Source organism: Lissotriton vulgaris, chromosome 9 (genome assembly GCF_964263255.1).
Source record: "Lissotriton vulgaris chromosome 9, aLisVul1.2, whole genome shotgun sequence".
NCBI classification, from domain to species: domain Eukaryota; kingdom Metazoa; phylum Chordata; class Amphibia; order Caudata; family Salamandridae; genus Lissotriton; species Lissotriton vulgaris.
This window is the reverse complement of record NC_141697.1, coordinates 1054356371-1054376477: the sequence shown is the minus strand read 5'-3', so window position 1 is coordinate 1054376477 and position 20107 is coordinate 1054356371. Positions and strand designations below refer to the sequence as shown.

Sequence of the window (20107 nt, the reverse complement as noted above, 5' to 3'; positions counted from 1 at the left end):
TAGTTGTAACTCTTTTGTTGGTTGGGTTAGTTTACACACTGAGCAAGAGCCACAAGGGTAGTGTCCAATAATGTGGGGGTTTCCCCACAGATTGGATTGCTGTCCTGGTTTAATTACAGGTGGTCTCGTGTGCACCAGGATGTCTTTTAGGTTCCTACAACGCCTGTTGGCGAATCTCGGTTTTGGCCAAGAAAGAGCGCCGGATTCGCCAACAGTGTGTAAACTAACCCAACCAACAAAAGAGTTACAACTACTTCCAAATCTTAAATGGAGAATGCTCAGACACACCAACTGTAACACGAGCCATGTAGTTTACATGATCACCTGCCCCTGCCAACTGCACTACATTGGCATGACCTGCAGAAAAGCCAAACAAAGGATCGTTGAGCACAGGAGCAACGTTAAATGTAAGAAAATCACAACCAAGATGGCTAGTCATTTTCTGGAGAAAAACCATACAGTGGACGACCTCAGTTGGGTCATCCTAGAAACTCTGGACACTAAGGACAGCAACGCAGAAAGAATCCTCTTTGAAAAAGAGCAACGTTGGGTCCACCGTCTGGGGACAGATACTAGGGGGCTGAATGACAATATTCCGTGGCTGAGTGTGTTGAAATGAGTCTGCCTTTTATAACTAACATCAGCATAAGCATAAAAGACATCCCGAGGCTGCATTGTGTGAAAAAAAAAAACACCAGAGATGAATTATGTACCAAATGTCAACAAACTGCTTGCCGCCGAATTTACTAACCAATTTGCCAAATTTTTTTACAACTGACTACCATGATTTGGACAATACTTTTCTCAGTTTTCATTTTTATTTTGATTTTTATTTTCAAGTCTCCCCCAATATATTTTTTCCAACATTTACCTTCAATTTTGAAATAACAAGTGTGCCCCCGAAAAAAGCGGCATTAAGAACACTATTACCGATGTTCTCCAATTTACAATAGTGTAAACACGTAGGACGTAGGCTGCATTATGAGAAACATCAGAGATGAATTATGTATCAAATATCAACAAACTGCCTGCCACCGATTTCACTATTTATTTTGCCAAATATTGCAACTGACTACCATGATTTGAAAATAATTTTCAGTTTTTAATTTTTGATTTTCAAATCCTTCTCTGATTTTTTCTAACATTAATCTCCAATTTTGGAAAACTAAGTGTGCCTCCAAAAAAGCGGCATTAAGAACACTATTATCCATGTTCTCCGAGTTACAATAGTGTAAACACATAGGACGGCGCAGTCCTCTTTCTATTTCCACGACTAAAAACCTCAAAATACCGACCCGGAAGATCAGTGCTGTTACTTCCGGGTCGCAAGAGGCAGCAGAAGCGCAACGCGAAGCGCGAGGACAGGAGCGTTAGGTACTGCCACGAGACTCTTCCGCTACAAAACCGCAAGTATACAGAGCCCGGCCTCACGCTAACACTGCGTTATTCCTTCTATCTAGCCCCCTCGAAGCCCTTGCCACACCCGAAGGAGGTGTAACTAATATACATCTCAGGTATGATTTTGGCGCGCAGGGTGCACAGAGCACATCGGTATGAAAGATTTTTCACTACGCGGGGCAATCATTATCAGGCTCAAGATAGTAGAAAATTGTACATCTTTTCGAATGAGCTATCTTGCATGCGTAGTGTAAAAACGATTGCCACATTTTTTGATTCACCACTATAGTCATCTTAGTGGCGGGGCATCATCTAATCCCTACGCATTTTGCATATGAGTATATATGCCTTTGTCACACTAGAAGGAGGTGTAACTATTGTTCATTGCAGGTATGAATCTGGCGCACAGAGCACGGCGGTATGAAAGATTTTCACTACGCGGGACAACCATTATCATGCTAAAGACAGTAGAAATTGCACTTATGAATGAGCATTGTCTGCATGTCACGTGACAAATAATTGCCACTTCCGACTTACCACGATAGTCTTCTGAGAAGTGGGGTATTTTCTGGACCCTACATATTTGCATATAAGTATGATTCATTGTCTATGAACCACTTTTTGCATGTACTAGCCTGTTGGAGAAAGAGAGAGTTGACACTACCAATCACTGGGGGTTACGAAGTATTGCTATTTTAAGTTGCAACAACCTGCATTGTCTAGTAGTGAATTCACTACATTATGTGTCTCCCTTACCCCTTTTTTCTGTATTTTATTGTGTTTTCTGTGTATGTCTTTTATCATTATGTTTGAACTATAGGTACATCGTGACCTCGAGAACAAAGAAACAGGTTGATAATTTCCCTTTTTTCTACACACCTGCTTGCTATAAATATAGTAGTCGAGCATCACTATCACCTTTCACCACGGGTCCTGAAGAAAGCCCTAAAGTCCGATTCACGGCATAGAGGGCTGAAACATGTTGGCCATTTTAAATTATTTTGAATGCTAGTGCGTCCTGAAAACTTAACTTTTTCAATAGAGCGCACACTACTGGAGCATTCCCCTAATGGGATCCACCCGAACCCAGACTTAATAAAATTCCGACTACTGGGTCTCCGGGGGATTTTTATCGTCCTACACTCCCTCCACATCACTGGGTCACTACTGTTTTTACCGAGGGTAAGATCCTCCTGGTGGAGGCTGCATACCGAAAACCCGATGATTATGCACACACGTGTCAGAAAAGCGGAGAATCAAGATATACCGCTTACCACGCTACCCTACACGTGCATGAGGGTTTAATTTGGAGACACCGTTGTTCGATCTCCTGCATACCCTGGTTCACGCAGGACAAGTGATCCCTCCCTCTTGATTATTTGTAATTACCTAAGGAAACTGAGGGATCAGCACTTTCCTTCTCCCCCTTCCATTTGATTAGCACATTCCAAACCAAGTCAGGCACCTGGAGGATATTGTAAAGTAAGGATTCTGCCATTAGACAACCCACAGGAAAGTGTTCCTGAAGGCAAGTAATTTGCTTGATAGGAACAAGTTAGTGCAATTATGAAGCCTTGGAATGAGATGGAGCCCAAACAAATTTTTATCCTCCCTTACTTTTTTCACCATCTAATCTAAATTAGAGGCCTAAACAATTTCTACTCCAGAAATGACTGGCAAGCCAGAGCAGCCTTTTGAGAAGGTTCAGGCTTGTGGGAAATACACTAAAACATTCCTGGATCTAAATCAAACCCCATTGTAACTGTGGATTCTGTGCAGGTATAAGAGGCCCTCAGTTTGTGAAGTGTGACTTCAGAAACAACGTACACTTGTTATTATGTTGCCTGCAAGAGACTATGAAAAGCAATGTGCATGTCAGTCTCAAACAAGAAATTAATTTCCAAAGAAATGCCTGTTCAAGGTCCTCAAAATCCAGCAACATTATTTCTGAAAAGCATGCAAGTACAGCATCACTTTCAAGGATCTGTGATTAGCATCACAATCCTAAATGGAATACACCTTGAAGAGGAATCTTGGTATTTCAGACCTCTCCAGCTCATTAACGCAACATCTCTCATTGCCTCATGGATCAGAAGACCAGCTGGTACTGGAACGTGATGTTGCCTGAAAACGTCTTCAGATGTGGAATGCTGAGTTTGCTCCTTAATGCTGAGAATAGAACACAGGTAGGTAATTTTGTCATGAAGTATGTAATACAATCCAGACATCATAAATAGAGTTATTGTAATTGCATAAAGCTTGTTAAGAAAACACAGATTAGGGAAGGGAGAGAGACCCTAGCGGTGTGATTTAATTACCTCTAGTGTAGGTTAAGGAAATCATACAGAGGGTGCCATGTCACTCGCCTCGGTGCCTAGTCTAATCATGGGTCCCCCTCTGTGACTCTGGGCAATAGCTTGCTTAATCTCCACAACGGCCCCAGCAGTGCTTGGATGCCTGGCTTCACCTTGTGGGTACCCAGGAGTGGACATCTCACAGGAAAGCCAGGAAGGGTTCCACAGCGATATGAATACAGCGCTACGAGACCTCAGGGTAGAAGTGCGCTATATAAATACAAACACATTTACATTTACATTTACTCTATACTTAGAGTATATGTTCCTGGCACTGACAGTATGAAACAATAAATAATTAAAGACAATAAGCTTATGATGGTGAGTTGTCATTTATCAAGGCAAGCCAATGGTGTTCAACTTGCCATTGATGGAGAATGAAAACCTTAAATGGTCGGGAGATTGGCAGTTGAGAACTTTCTGAAACAATCATAACTGTCAGGTTTTCATTGTGTGTTTTTTTTTTTTTTGCATGAAGGTCATGTTGATGTTAGCCTTAGGCCATTCAGAATTACCTGTAGCATTGCATACAGAATTTAGCCGGTTTAACTCGCCGCCCAATATTATCAAAAATATCCTGCAACATTTTTTCGGGGGGGAATCTCACCTTTGAAAATTATTTCTATTTAGATTTACTCTATGTAGTTTACATGGACATCTAGTAACTCAGTCCCGGATCAGACCCAAGTTGGACTATGATGTTTCATATTTGCTCTATTGAGCAAAAACACACAGATATAATAACCCAACAGAGAGGCAAAATGTTTGTCTGACCCTCAATCGAAGAATTCTAGCGATGCGATCCCAGTGCCTAAAACTGCTTGTTACTATTTGAAGTTAAAAAGAAAAATCTTGCCAGCCTCAATACCCTGAATTGTAACTATGCCTGTATACCTGTCTTAAAAAATGAGTCTGTGTTCTTAAGTATTTTGAAGTATAAGTGAATCATAAATCATAGAGTTGTCTAAACAGCCACCGGTCATTCAAATAGGCAAGTGCTTTCTCTGTCCTGTCTATATGAACAGTTAAGAATTTCTGATGAATGCATATGGCTGCAGCCAGTCACTGATATGGGCCATTACCTCCAGAAAAAAATACATACCATGTGGCAATTAACATACTCAAATGTGTTCCACGAACATAATTTTCATCATACCTGATCAAACACCTTTTTGGCGTTTAGGAAGATATCAGCCTATGGAGTCTTGTGGGTCTGTGCAAAATCCAGCAGAGCAATCTTCAGATTTGCATGGTCTGCAGTACTCTAACCCAGAAAAAAATGTTTTGCTCTTGTGAGACTAGTACAGTAAGAATAACGTTAATTTGATAGGCAGAATTTTAGCAAGCATTCCAGCAACTATGCAGCATATTGAATACGCTCATTCCACTATGGAATACCACAGCAAAATACAGGCAAGAAGATCATTACATTGCTGACAATCTGTTTCCATTAAAAAACAACAGTTGATAAACAGAATGCAGAACAATGTCATACATTCACCCCAGTGCAGAGATCTGGTCCCAAATCCATCGTTTTTTTGCACTCCACACCACCCCAGTTCAGACATGGCCATGTGCAAATCAGGCTTGATGGTGGTGGTGTGGAGTGCAAAAAAACGATGGATTTAGGCCCAGATCTCTGTACTGGGGTGAATGCATGACATTGTTCTGCATTCTGTCCATCAATTGTTGTTTTTGCATTTGTCACCCCGAGTGGGATGGGTATGCTCAGACGTGAGTCCATTCTCTACACACCACTGGAGTCAAGCTATCCTGGCTGAAGACGGCTGACAGCCAGAAACCGGTCCTAGAATGCTTGATTCTGGTCCAGGAAAGACATGGCTTGGCAGTTCGGGCTGGACTGTTCCCGTGAGGCACAGGGTCAAGGCTGATTTGCATATGGCCATGTCTGAACTGGGGTGGTGTGGAGTGCAAAAAAACAATGGATTTAGACCCAGATCTCTGTACTGGGTGAATGTATGACATTGTTCTACATTCTGTCCATCAATTTTTGTTTTTATATTTGTCACCCCGAGTGGGATAGGTATGCTCAGACGTGAGTCCCATGCTCTCCACACCACTGGAGTCAAGCTATCCTGGCTGAAGACAGCTGACCGCCAGAAACCGGTCCTAGGATGCTTGATTCCGGTCCTGGCATGGAGTGTTCTATAGACTTGCAGTTGGTATTGCGTGGCATTAGAAAAGAAGTGCCTCACCAACCTCAGATCTTCCTCTGCTGCAATGAATGTAAATTGATCCACTGATCTTAAAGGTCTCTGTAAGGGGTACTGCAAAGGCTTCATCTGAAGCTACAAATTGCTTTGTGAGCAAGGCACAAGATCTTGGTAGCTGTCCTCCTGCAAAAAAGCCAAGCAAAGTCTGTGATATGAAGGGGTTATAATCTTCAGACTTGAGTCTGATGCTTTCCAAGTGCTGAGAATCATATCAGTAGCAAAATCAGCACTGTAGATGTAAGAGTGGAGGTGGAACAGTGAGACAACTATGTGAGGGTTTTGTGTTGAGGGATTGAGATGTTGACAGTCTGGTTTTTTTCAGTTTCTGAAAGCATACATGCGAGGTATATTAAAGGTGTACAAAATTGCATAACTTTTCCCACCGAAAATACGAGGCATGTCAAGAGAATTACTTGAAATTAAGCATACTTCATGAAAAAAGGCACTTTAAAGGTAAATCAAGTGAAATTTGAAAGCGTATCTCGCATTCAAAGATAATGTGAGATACTGACAAAGAAACTGGTTTACAGAGATGGGCATTTGCAAGACATTTTCTTACGGAACTTGTCTTCGAAAGTTATTTTCTGCTCGAACCAGTCCTTTGCAGAAAATATTTCGAGCTGTTGACATTGCTGACACTTTAGTGTAATTTGTGGAATAAAAAATTGAGAAAATTACGCATACTTTACAGAACGTTTCGCACAAGGCTAATGTATGTCTGATAGTATAGAAATATAAGAGAGACTAGATGATATACTATGGTTTAGGAAAAAAAGTTGTTAAATGTGAAATGTAAACAGACGCAACAAGAAAACAACCTGACCTATGCGATATCTCTGTGCTTGAATAAATATTTTTACTGGAAGAAGACTTGTGTTTGGATGTGTGAAAGACACTTATATTGTGTAGAAAAATCAACTTCAATTACAACAAATGTTAATCTAAGAGGTTGTAAGATATGTACGTTGGATCAAGACAATGTTTCAATATCCATGGATGGTTTTGACTTCAGAATAGTTTTTTTTAACAATGTTGATTACATTTGTACTGTGCTTTTATGGCTGTGTCTTACTGCTGGAATTAAGTATTATCTGAGCTGATCAAATGCTACTTTTTGCAATTCCAGGTTTTTCCCATTCACCATCAGGCAATTACTTCCACCCCGTATCCGGAAGTCCAAAAAGCACTTCTGCGTCCAAACTGTGGACTCGATAATATACATCTCATTAACTAGGATACTCTGAACTCCTTAAGAAAAAGGTCAGGCACTTTGACTAAAACTTAGTGCCTCTTGAGTTACAAGTCAACTGATTGTGAAGTATTTGCAAAGGTGTAATATCCGGTATGCTGTTTTGGGGGCTCATTTTGAAGTCCTGCAGATATATTTTTTAAATGCAAAGTTCTCTATTTTGTACGTGATTTATTATTATTTTTTGTGATGTTCAAATATTTTGTTGCACTGCTGCCAAAGAATTCTGACCATTTGATGGGCTTTTGCCATGTTTTCATTTTAGCTGCATCCCACTCATGAAAGCAAGTATGTTTGGCGCTTTTTCCTTGTTATGGAAATTAAGCTGTCCTAGTGAAGCCACGTAAGCAGTGGTACTGCCCAGAGCAAATATGAGGAGTCATCGACTTAATCATTTGCCTCATGAAATTATTTTTGATTTTCAGTCAAGCTTTTAGAGACTTGGCATTTTGCTACATTTAAAAATGATGTGTCATTGGTACATAGGGTGAGGGAGCAACATCAAATTCTACTTGACCAGAAATACACATCAACTCGCTTTTGGTACCACTGGTGTGTACGCTTCATGGATATGTGTTAGCCACTGACACTTCCCTCCAACTTACTGATCATGCACTGTTTTTTTCACATTGTGCTGTGTAATTTAATGCATATTTTTTAGTTGTTTTGGTTGGGTATTACACTGCAATGCTCTCCTAGCAACTCCCTCTAATATATTTTCTGTAGTGAGCTGGTATTCCAGTGGACCAATATCTGTATAGACTTGCCATAAAATTTCATCCATATAGCAACATATCAAAATGCTCTTCCAATGAGATTTTGTCAAGTGGAAAATGTTTCATATTTGCTCTCTGCGACAACTCAATCCCCCCTCCCCCTCATGCAACATCCTCATCGATATTGATGGAGCATGAGGCACCACAGATAAGCTCTCAATAGCAGCCAGTAGTTCAGGTCTCCAGTTTGCAGCATTGCATCACCTGCCTTTCATAGCACCAGTGGAGTCATTTTTCAGGTGAACCATTGCTAATTAGTGGGGCCAAGGTTGTAGGTTAGTAGTACTGTGAACGTCCGTCCCACTTGCATCATAGACTTTGTTTGCCATTATCTGCTTTCTTGTTTCTATTGCTATAAGTTAGCTTCAATCTGGTGGTGGTACGCAGTGAAATTTTGGGCCACAACGCCATGCTGTTGCTTGCCCAATGCATTTAAGCCTGTGCATTTGCATCTCAACAATATGTATCAACAGACTTAATTCGGCAGACATTGTGACTTGCCTTTACAAATGCATCATAGGTATTTTGCTTGATAGCAATCCGACAACACAAAATACCACCTTTGCTAGTGACATTCTCGGACTTTTGAACATATATTGCAATTTTCTGCCTAAATGTCTACAGGCAAGAAAAACAAACTGATAGGAAAGACTGTTAGCATAAAATCAAATTACATTTAGACCATCTGCAGACCAAAACGGAAAACCATTTTTCATCACCGTATATTATTAGGATTGGTGACTAATTAGTTTTGATTTGGGCAGTAATTAAAAAATGTGAAGGATATTTCCAGTAGCTGCTTTAGACATTGCCTTTGTTAACAAAAAAACAATCTCAGGAATTCACTGTACTGAAAAGTTTTCTTTTTATGTATCAGCCTTGTAATGTGATTAAGATGAAAAATAGCCAGTAAGATTATTGGGAACCATGCAGCAACTGTGAATTATTATTTTGTGAAAAAATATTGCTGTTGCGCCTTCTTTGGTACAAATCTAGTCAATTTTTTGTTTAGCTTGCTGGAAAGTTTTATTGAGAATGAACAACTTTTTGTAACTTTTGTGTGCATTTTTGTGTTCTTCATTTAGTGTAAACATTTGTGCAAATGGGCTGAATGCTGTATTGACTTTTTTTTTTCTTTTATTTGGAGTCGTGACTTGAACGTTCATTTTATGATAGGACTATTATTTATGTTATTACACTGTGCCCAAGCGATACTGCATTTTATTTGTTTTAAAATTCATAAAATCGGACCTCGGTAAAATTTGAGCCTCTTTATAACCACTGTTTAACTAACTGGTCATTGGATTGTGATTTCTCTTTTATAAGGTGTTTCCGCCCATCAGTACAGCATGTTATTTTTTGGCATAATTTCTTGCATATTTGTAAAAAAGCTTAATTTTACCTGTGTAACAATAATTGACTGTCTTTAGCAAATACACCTTGTTGCATCTCACTAAATACATCGCACTGTGCTTGGTCTAATTGTGTAGTGAAGCAATAGCGCTAATTGGTGAAAGCAAATAAAAAAAAATTATCATGACCAATAATTTTGCAGGCCTAAGCTGTAGCAAAGTTGCAGGACTGTGATCATCGTACTTTGCAATATGGTGAAAGCACATTAAAAAAGTTGGCATTTACTGTTAATGATGCAATATTTCTTACTAGTTCTCCCTTCCTTTCTTTAATGCGTTTTCTTTTGATTGAGGTGCTTGATGAATGTGCCTTCATGCCGGGTTAGGTGAAATTTGGCAAAAATGTATGTAAATATAATAAAGCGTAAACATACAATTTTACAGAATTTGGATGTGGTATTGTCTTTATTGATGGGGAAAACATTTCTTAACTATGAGACCACTGCTTGTTCTGTGACATGGGGAGTACATATTATTTGTAGGTATCTATGACAAAACTGTTAGCTCTCCACTAGACCACCCAATAGCCATCTCATTAAAACAAGCTCTCCCATTCAGAAGTAAGCAGTGGCCCTTACCACGATGGGGCACCAGATATTTGTGACAAAGCTTATTCCATTTTGTCCTGTGTCCAGTGGTGGCTGGTGACGTTTGAAAGTGGTGAGGCGTAAACATTCATGATGAGTGCCCGATGGCAAGCGAGCGTAGAGAGCAAGCCCAACTGCCATAAGCGTGGTTCGGGTCGTCCAGCCCCTAAGAAAAATTTGAAAAAAGAGTGGGAAAATGGTGCATTTTTGAGAAAGCAAGAAGGTTAAAAAGTAATTGTGAAAATGTGGATATGACCTAAATAGATTTCATATGATAATGATATAGACTTAGTAAAGATTACATTTTTCACTTGGTTCTCAGCTCTCCTAACAAACAATGAACATATTTGAGCCAGGTTATAGAAGGGGGTGATTGAAACCGAGGGATATTTTCCATTTGGAATGAATTTTATCTTTGTCCCAGTAAAAAAAGTGTTTTTTATTTTGCTAAATGCAACACTATTTGCAAAGTGCCTCGAAAAGGAAAGAGGGAAAATTGGCTTTCTGCTCCCATACACCTCTCCAGCCACTGGTGTCATTTCCTAAATGTTAATGGTAGCAATATCACACCCCCTTCAAACCTCTAATTTATGAAAGTGACATAAGGTGGCAATAGGCACCCATGGTGAGCCACAGTACAATTAACCTGAAAGGGGCTGATTTATTAAGTGAGTGATTATCCTGTAAATGTGACATGGAACCAGCCACCCACCCCCCAGCTTATACCGGACAGCCATGGCCGCGATAACATGGAGAGTAAAACACGGTAAAAAGAACACACCTAATGAGGGATTTCACCACTGATTCGAGAAAAAACGGATATGCAAACCTAGAAGATGTGCTTTAGAAAATCTAGCTGAAAATTGCTTCCCCACCCACCTGGGATCCGACCTCAGACTCCCTGCAGTTATGCAACACATGCAAATTCAGTGTGAGGAAATCTTTACACTCGTGAAAATATATTTCAATGTTAGAGGTGCCTTAGAGCTTGAGGGCAAAGAAGCCCTGTCATTTTTATTAGGAGCCAGGGAGGGGCTTACAACTTTTCTTGATAGGTGAATATTTGTTTTGACTTCTGTATGACGATAGATGGACTGTTAGAGCTGATGATAATGTCTGTTATTTTAAGGGCCCGTATGTTGACTGGTATCACAATGTCTCTCAAATCCCAGTCAGACCTCGTATAACAAAAGGGTGATCTCGAACCGTTATTGTTGAGGGAAAGAAGTGAAAGAAAAGAAACTGCCGCCATCACCAAGTGTCAGTTGAAGACGAACCGGTCCAGTACTGTAAACCAAACCGAGCTAAGTTGCTCAAAGACAACGGTATACAAAATATGAAGTGAAGTCAAGTGTTCCATGTGCATACTAAGTCGCGGAGCAACGGCTCAACATGAACACTTATATGATGCTCAAAAGGAAGATCGCAATACAGTGCGCTGAAAAAGTAAACACAATAGAGGCAGTCGTGGCTCGCGGGGGCGGGGGGTCGCGCTGGGGTGGGTGCCAGGGAATTAAATATGAAAAGTAAAACTTACCTTACAGCCGATCCGGGCCACCTCTGCTCCCCTGGCTTGGCGCCTTCACGAACGGCCATCGAGTGGACTGGCAGCCTCTTTCAGCCAATCCTGGTTCTGCCAGCAGCCCCAGGATTGGCTTAGGGCACGGCTACTCTTCGCCCATTAGGAGGCCGAAGGGCTCCAAATGGGCATGCGCAAACAAAGTGAAAACACAAGTGTGCATGACTGGGCACGGGCTAAAAATTCACCCTCTGTCCCCACTCATACGCTCTTGTGGTGCTGCCTGCTGCCCCTGGTGAGCAAAATAATGACGGATTAAACCCAGATCTGTGAATGGGGGGTCAATGTTTTGCCATTGTGCAACATTCCATCCATCATCTTGTGTGTTTTGCTGCTCGCCCTATGTGGGAAGGGTATGCCCAGACGTGGGTCCCGTGCTCACTACGCCACTGGAGTCGAGCTATCCTGGCTGATGACGGCTGATAGCCAGAAACCGGTCCCAGGATGCTTGATTCTGGTCCAGTGAAGACATGGCTTGGCAGTTCAGGCTGGACGGTTTCCATGAGGCACAGGGTCAAGACTGATTTGCATATGGCCGTGTCTGAACTGTGGTGGCGTGGTGAGCAAAATAATGATGGATTAAACCCAGATCTGTGACTGGGGGTCAATGTTTTGCCATTGTGCAACATTCCATCCATCCTCTTGTGTGTTTTCCTGGTGACAATCATGTCAGTCAACATGACGCCAGACCGCCCACCCCCTTCAGACTCTGAAAGGGTGGGTGGTCCGACGTCATGCTGACTGACATGATTGTCAGTTCTCCCTCGGCGTCGAGGGAGCTCCGGGCGGGGGACTACGCCCCCAGGCCCCAATGGACACACCGCGCCTGCCTGTGTCACGTATTTTTCTTCAGTATATTGTTTAATCAACTCTTTGATTGGCTAAAGTGTTTCTGGAGCTGCATTTGATGACTACGTGTGCTATTATTGGCTTACAATCAACTCTATTATTGATCATAACCAGTGCCGGACAGGGCGTAGCAGGCACCAGGCATTTCCCTGGTGGGCCAGAGTGGTGGGGGCCGGTTTTGTCACTGGGGGCCGGTTTTGCTGCAGGGCTGCAATATTGGCCCCCAGTAACACAAGCGGGAGCTTCTTGCTAGCACCCCTCCCCCCGCTCCTATGGCCCATCGAGGAGCAATCAGCCAGGGCTGGTTGCTGTTCCCAGTCCGGCCCTGATCATGGCAAACCATCCCCAAACATTTTGAGCCCACACCGCTGTTTAATCGGAGAATCACCTCTCACGCTACACCACTAAACCCACTCCCCCTTTACGTTTGATGTTTGTCATGTATATATTTGATGCAACATCAAGGGTCACGTTAACTTTAGAAGTGCAGTCAGCTAACCTGATTTAAACAGTTAAGTGGGGTGGTTAGTTTGTGACAGTCTATCTTGGGGATGGGTGATATATAATTAGTTACATTTTTGTGTGTGCAGTTCAAACTTCAGCCTCGCCTAAAACCTTACCCTCATTCTGAGTTTTTATCCTAGTCTTACACATAGTTCTTTCCAACCTTCTTTGAACCACAACCTAATTATTAAAGGAACAAAAAATGTGTTCGCAACTCACCTTCTTTGATGAACATGAGGCGGGCAATTTTTTTAATGTAACTAAAGCATGGTGTGGTACAGCACTGTCATTTACATACAGCATATATTCCATTGATATGGCCCCTAAATTTACACACACACAAATGATGTGTGGAAATCGCGTTTCAGTAAATATTCATCATTTGTTCATCACCAAGTTGTGTCTTTATTTGTTTTCATCCTATTAAAATACTTGTTTTTATCACACTTCAGAATAACAAACCTAGGGCCAGATGTACGTAGCGAAATACCGGTGGTAACGGCCGAAAATCGGTGAAGTTCCCATTGCCGACCAGTACTTAGCCCTTCCTAATGTAGGAGGCTGTAAAGAAGGATTCAGTAATTTACCGATTCCTTATTTTAAGGAATCAGTAAAATACGGATTCCTTAAAATAAGGAATCAGTACATTACCGAATCCTTAAAACCTATGTAGGTAGCTCTTAAGTGAGTGCATTTTTGCTTTAAGAATTCGTTATTTACCACCAACTACAAGTTGGTGGTAAATACTGAATACCTTTAAAAAAGCAATTATTTGCTTTTTTCAAAGTGCCATGTGGCAGACATACATGCCCTTAGGGCATGTATATGCTCCACATGTGCATACATGCACGATTCAGGGGTGCAACAGGGTGTCAATGTGACACCCTGCCACCCTTGAATATGCTCCGGCTATTACCGATTCGGTAAATACCGAATCGGTAATAGTGAATGGCTTCCCATTCATTCCTATAGGCCTCTAGGCCCATAGGAATGAATCGGAAGGTATTCCTTGTTACCGAATCGGTATTACCGATTCGTTAATAAGGAATATCACAGAATCTGTAAATTTTACTGATTTTTCACTTACATCATATTTACGGATTCCTAAATACCGAATCGGTAAAATTCGGTATTTAAGAATCAGTAAATTGAGATTACCTACATCTGGCCCCTAGTGCTTAACTTTTTACTTTCTGACTGCTGAATGTGTACAGATCTTTTACAGGCATTTACATTCTGTTATGTGTTACAAAAATAACATCCTACAGCCTTTCCGTTCACATTCTCTTTACCCCCCAGGCAGATTTTCACATAATTCATTTTACTTTCTCTGACTGCAAAATGCGAGACGTTTATAAACCCCAATCCCAGTTAAACAACATAAGCAACAGTTCATCAGAAGACACAGCCTGACATTTGATTTCTGTCTTTGCCGCAAATGTGACAAAACAAATGCAAAATAAATGCAACTTTATTTATCTGGAACTTTTGATACACTAGAGATCTGCTTGCATCCCACAGTTTGGTAAACCCACTAACCTCCTCTTATTGCTAGTTCAGTTCTTAAATTGTTCTACCCTTCTTCATTGGTGGCCTTTGTTACCTATGATTGTCTTCTCAGCTTTGTCTTTAGCGGGTCTTTCTGGCTTACTGTATCTGCTGGACAGTTTTATTGTCATGTCATAGAGTGCTTTCAAGTTTCCATGGCTTGCTGCTTACTGGGCTTCTGTGGCAAGACCATCGATTAACCTTCTCTTGTCTGTTCTTAAGCTTCTCTTTGCTTCTTTGTTGGTTTTGGTTTGTATGCTTTCACCTTTTTCTATTCTGCTCTTGTTCGGCTGGTGTTGACTGCAGCTTTCTTTTCTTTCTCTCCTGAATTTTGCGGAGAATATCAGTGGAGATCTATTCCTTATGCTGGTGTTTCTTGTGACACCCAGGCAGGTTGATGATGCTGTTTCTTTGAACTTCTCCCACTAACTTTCTACTGGGTTTGTCTCGTCCTCTAGTTCTTGCAGGACTTTAAACTTGTTACTGAGGGTGACTGAGTATTCAGTCCATTTCTGTGCATTTTTGAGGTGGGTGATGTTATATTGCTGATATTAATTTGTCAGTTCCATCCGTGCTTTCTTCAGCTGTAGTCTGGCCACGACAAAGTGATGGTCTGATTTACTTTTTGTTTGAAAAGGTTTATAAAGCGCAAACATGACCCGTACAGGTATCAGTGTGCTGTACAGAGGAACAGAAGTGAAAGATGTCACATACCCTCCTCTCATCAACCTCCCTTTGTGCAGGGACCTCCAGAACGTAAAAAAAAACAGACCTGGTCGGTCTGATTCTCTGTTATGATCTGGTGACACCCACGTTGCCTTGTGTATTCTTTTGTGTGAAGCCTATCACCAGACTGTTCAGGGCACAGAGATCTGCGAGGCTGTCACCGTTCTCAATCATGTCATCAAGGCCATGGTTGCACATGTTTTCTTTGTACCCAGTGTTGGCACTTCCAATCTTGGCATTGAGCCCCCCATCAGTATGGTGATGTCTCTCTTAAGGCATTTCTCCAGGATGGACTGGAACCCTTTGTACAACTATTCTTTTTCCTCTTTGCTGACATTTGAAGGTGCATAGCACTGGATAAGATTCATGTTTATCTTCTTTTTTTGAAAGTCGCTGTGATGATTCTGGGACCGTGGGTTTCCCATCCAGTCAGAGCTCTGTAGGCTGCTGGCGTTGGCCTCAGCGCTACTCCCCGAGTATGTGCAGCATTCTCTTCCGTGTGCCCAAAAGACAGTGGCATTCCTCTGGGAGCCAGTATTTTCTGTCCGGGCTGTGTCCATCTGGTCTCGCTGATGGCCAAGCAGGGCAAGAGTGTCGTTTTTTCATCTCTTCAGCCACTTGGGCTGTTTTGCCTGTCTCATACACAGGCTTCACGTTCCTTGTCCATATGGTGATGGTCTTCGTCAAAAGCAGGTGGATCGGCTTTGTAGTTTCCAGGGATCTCTGGCTTTCATCAGAAGACGACAGACATTGTAGCTCTCGGTTGAGCAGCTTACTCTCTCCCCAAGGCTAGGATGTCTTTTGGTTGATGTTTCTGTAGATAGGAGTTTTTTTACATGGTGGGGTAGCTAGCCACATGCATAACCCTCCTCCTTTGCAGCGGGCTTGAACTGGCCATGGCATAGTTCATGTCATGTTTACCAAAGTACATTGTGATCCGAGTCTGGTCTAAAGATTGCTTGAAGGAGAGAAACACCTGAGTGATAAATACTGCATGGGACTGAGCTTTTCTCATATTTGCAAGCTAAAAAGCTGTCTTGGTGCGAGCATGACTTGGTTTCGAAAGTGCCCAGAGAGGACAAATAGGCTGCAACTTTAGGCTGCAACTTTCTGGGCGTTTTTCTTCAGAGAATATATTTCAGAAAGCTGAGGTAGAGTCAATTACCTTATAAAGTCTCATATCAATCAGAATGTCCAGAATAATAGTGCTTTAAATGGAAGGTAGGTTGAGTACTATGCCTAAAACAGAAAAGTGAAACAAGAATGAATGAGCAGTTGAGTTATTTTGGGTTGAAGGATAGTCTGCTGACCAAAATATATGCCAAGCCCCTGACTCTCATCCAGGCACTGACCAATCCCTAATGTTCCAACCAGACCATTTGTGTTCTGAGATTAATAGTTATAACACCCAGGATTTCTTGTTTACTTACATCTAACTGAAGATTCTTTGCAAGCATCCAGCAATCTATCCCACCCAAACATGTCATCTTCATCTAGCCACAGCATGATTTTTGTCTCATTGCAATAGGTATAAAATCTAATGCGTAATGACCCATTAATGTAGGCTAGTGGATGGAAATATTCATCATAAGACGTTCTGTTAAATCCAACTTTGTGTTTGGAGCCAGCAGAGCAATGGAGAATATTAGAGGATTTGGGCTGTGGTTCTAGCTGACATCCTGGCAGTAATATTGATATAAGGCAGTTGTGATGAATAACTGGCACTGATAACTTCGATTGATTAACTATAGAATTGAAGACTGAATCAGTTTATTATGTTACATAAATTACGCAGATGGCATGCAATTGATTTTTGCCATAGACAACTCATCGTAATCCCAAACATCTCTCCAAAATACAATCTTAATTATCTGTGAATGGATGAATAATAATCAACACAAATTGAATTCTGATAAGACTGAGATTGTCATTACTAGAAGCAAGTATAACTTGTGGAATTCCTCATTTTGGCATGCCAGAATGGGCTCTCCTCCTAAGCCCAAGAATTCAGTTAAGAGCCTCGTAGTTCTGATTGATGCAAATTTGTCTATGAAACCCCAATTAGGGGCTGTAATCTCATCTTCCTTCTTACATCTCTGCTAAATCAAAAATATTGGTAAACTTCTCTTCTTTGATGTTCTTACCCAGGTTATCATGTCATTGGTCATCTCAAGGTTAGACTATGCTAACTCCCTTTACTTGAGCCTTCCCAAGGGCTTGAATTGCAGACTCCGATTAGTTCAAAATCAGGCAGCCGGGCTTTTGCACCTACAACCCTGGAATTGCCACATGACACCCCTGATGAGAAAATTGCCCTGGCTTCCAGTAGAACAGTGTCCCCTCGTTTAGGCCTCCTGCATTCTTTTTTAATCACCACAGAATTCTAGTCCTACTTTCATTTCAGCTCGTGTTCAAAAATATATTCCCACCGTAAATTCAGATCTTTGCACTCAAACTTACTCAACATAACCTCATTTTCAAAAAAGACACTTGGAGGATCCAGATTCTCGATACTCTCCCCTCACATTTTGAACACCCTCCCTCCTGATATCAGGTCCGCCCCCTCCTATTCTGAATTCAGGAAGCTCCTGAAGACCTGGCTATTCAGACTAGCATATGATTAGACATTATGGGGTGTGGCCAAGTGAGCCATGATGGCGGACATGTTCTTCTAGGGCTCTGACTATCGACATCCATCCATACCGGTGGGGCCCCAAAGCAAGACTGGCAAATGAGATGCTGCCAGTGGCTTCCTGGACAGCCACCAGGCGTCTGGTACCGGAGAGCAGGAGGGGCGCTCTGCAATGAAAAGGCACCCAATAACCCGGTGACTGCACCAAACGTGTGGCGCCCAGGATCTGATGACGGCCCGAAGGAGAAAGGACGTCAAGCCGAGGCGCTCTTGATTGCACTAACTCCATCCTAGTGACGGAACCGCTGCCCACGAGTGAGGACGGCCATGTGCCAAGCGGAAGCGGGGACTGCTGACCCCACGGTGGAGCCGAGGTGTCCGCTGCCAGCAGCAGAAAAGAGAGCGCCACACCATCAGCAAGGGAGAGGCCCAGAAAGCATAGGGGAGGCGAGGAGCGGAGGCTGCGTGGAAGCCCGGAAAAAACCCTTGCCCAAGGTGGGCCCTGAGAGGGCGAGGATGCGGCTTGGAGGCTCGGGGCTGCACACCTAGCGGAGAGCAGCAGACTGGAGGCGCCGACCCTCGCAGCAACGGGAACACCGCGGGAGACTGAAGGTGAACCGCTTACCCCAGCTCATAATCCAGGCGTTAGCAGCAGTTCTGAGGTGCAGGAAGGGAACCAGGGCCCCAGGATGCTGTTACAGTGGGAAGAGACAGCATGAATGACAGACCACTAGGAGGGAAGGAGACCACTCTCCCCCCAGGGGAGACCACAGTTTACGGCACAGCCTGAATAGAGGCGGTAGCAGGGAGAAGAGACACAATACGAGGTGTGGCCCCCTGAAAAACAACAGAATGTACCAAAGGGGACAGGGCAACGTGGCAAGTAGCCATCAGGCTGAACCCAGCAGTAATGGGCCAACAGGGGACCCCCCCCCCCGAATAAGGCACTGTGGGTACTCACTAAAGCCAGGAGCAGTGCACCTGGGACAGACAGCCACCCGATTGATAAAGCCACAAGATACCGGCCCACACATAGCAGTTGTAAAAACATAGAATCGCCTAAAAGCATTCACGTCAGACAGAGTCCTCCACTTAGAGCCGCGGCCACTCCCGCCCGCTAAAAATACTCTGCTTCAGCAGTGCCTACGCACTCGCACATCTTACAAGCAGCAATAAAGGCCCCAGAAACTTTCTCGCAGACCTCCTAAGAAGCCAACTGATAGAGCATCACCAGCTCTGGAACCAGAGTGCTCACCCAGGAAAGAACGTGGATAGCTTGTCCCTAAACACACTCAGACAAGTCATGGGGCAGCTGTGATCCAACACTGGGTCACAGACACCAGTTTCAACACAGCCCACCATCTCAGCGGTTAACGACCGATCCTTGGAAGAAGGACAAGCCACTGCACAGTCGATATCCGGCAAGCAAGATAAGGTACTGGCCGCGATAGAGCACTCAAGGGTCTCAATGGACGACTAATCTGGAGTGCTAGCTACTGACCTTAACCTCCTTAGGGACGACCACCGCAAGCTGACCGACCAGGTTGCAGAAGGGGAGAAGGCCATCTCCACCCTCCAGCCCCTAGCCAAGACACAGCGGTACAAAAGGGGGTGGTGATGGATGGAACATCTGAACCAATCAAACACTCACACCCAGTCAACAGATCTGGGTTTAATCCATCACCGTTCTTTAGCCCACTCTGCCACCTCATTTCAGACATGGCCATATGCAAATCAGTCTGACCCTGTGTATCATGGGAACAGTCCAGCCTGAACTGCCAATCCATGCCTTCCCTGGACCGGAAACAAGCTTCCTAGGACAGGTTTCTGGCATTACAGCCGTATTCAGCCAGGCTTGCTTGAATCCAGTGGCAAAGTGAGCAAGGGATTCACGTCTGAGCATACCCTGTCAACTTATAGCGAACAAAGCGGTACAAAAGGGGGTCGTGATGGACGGAGCATCTGAACCAATCAAACACTCACACCCAGTCAACAGATCTGGGTTTAATCCATCACCGTTCTTTAGCCCACTCTGCCACCCCAGTTCAGACATGGCCAAATGCAAATCAGTCTGACCCTGTGCCTCATGGGAACAGTCCAGCCCGAACTGCCAAGCCATGCCTTCCCTGGACCGGAAACAAGCTTCCTAAGACTGGTTTCTGGCATTACAGCCGTCTTCAGCCAGGCTTGCTTGAATCGAGTGGCAAAGTGAGCAAGGGACTCACGTCTGAGCATACCCTGCCAACTTCGGCAGGCCCT

General features: G+C 43.1%; 1 protein-coding gene across 1 annotated transcript in view; it reads left to right on the top strand.

Moving 5' to 3' along the window:
* The window catches only part of NUP210 (nucleoporin 210), a 519503-nt gene extending 509694 nt beyond the window's left edge, over positions 1-9809 (top strand). The window contains exon 40 of the mRNA XM_086939009.1: positions 7113-9809. Within this exon, the coding sequence (XP_086795135.1) occupies positions 7113-7201 (89 nt within the window). The 3' untranslated portion in view covers positions 7202-9809. The remainder of the gene's footprint in view (positions 1-7112) is intronic.
* The last annotated feature ends 10298 nt before the right edge of the window (positions 9810-20107 follow it).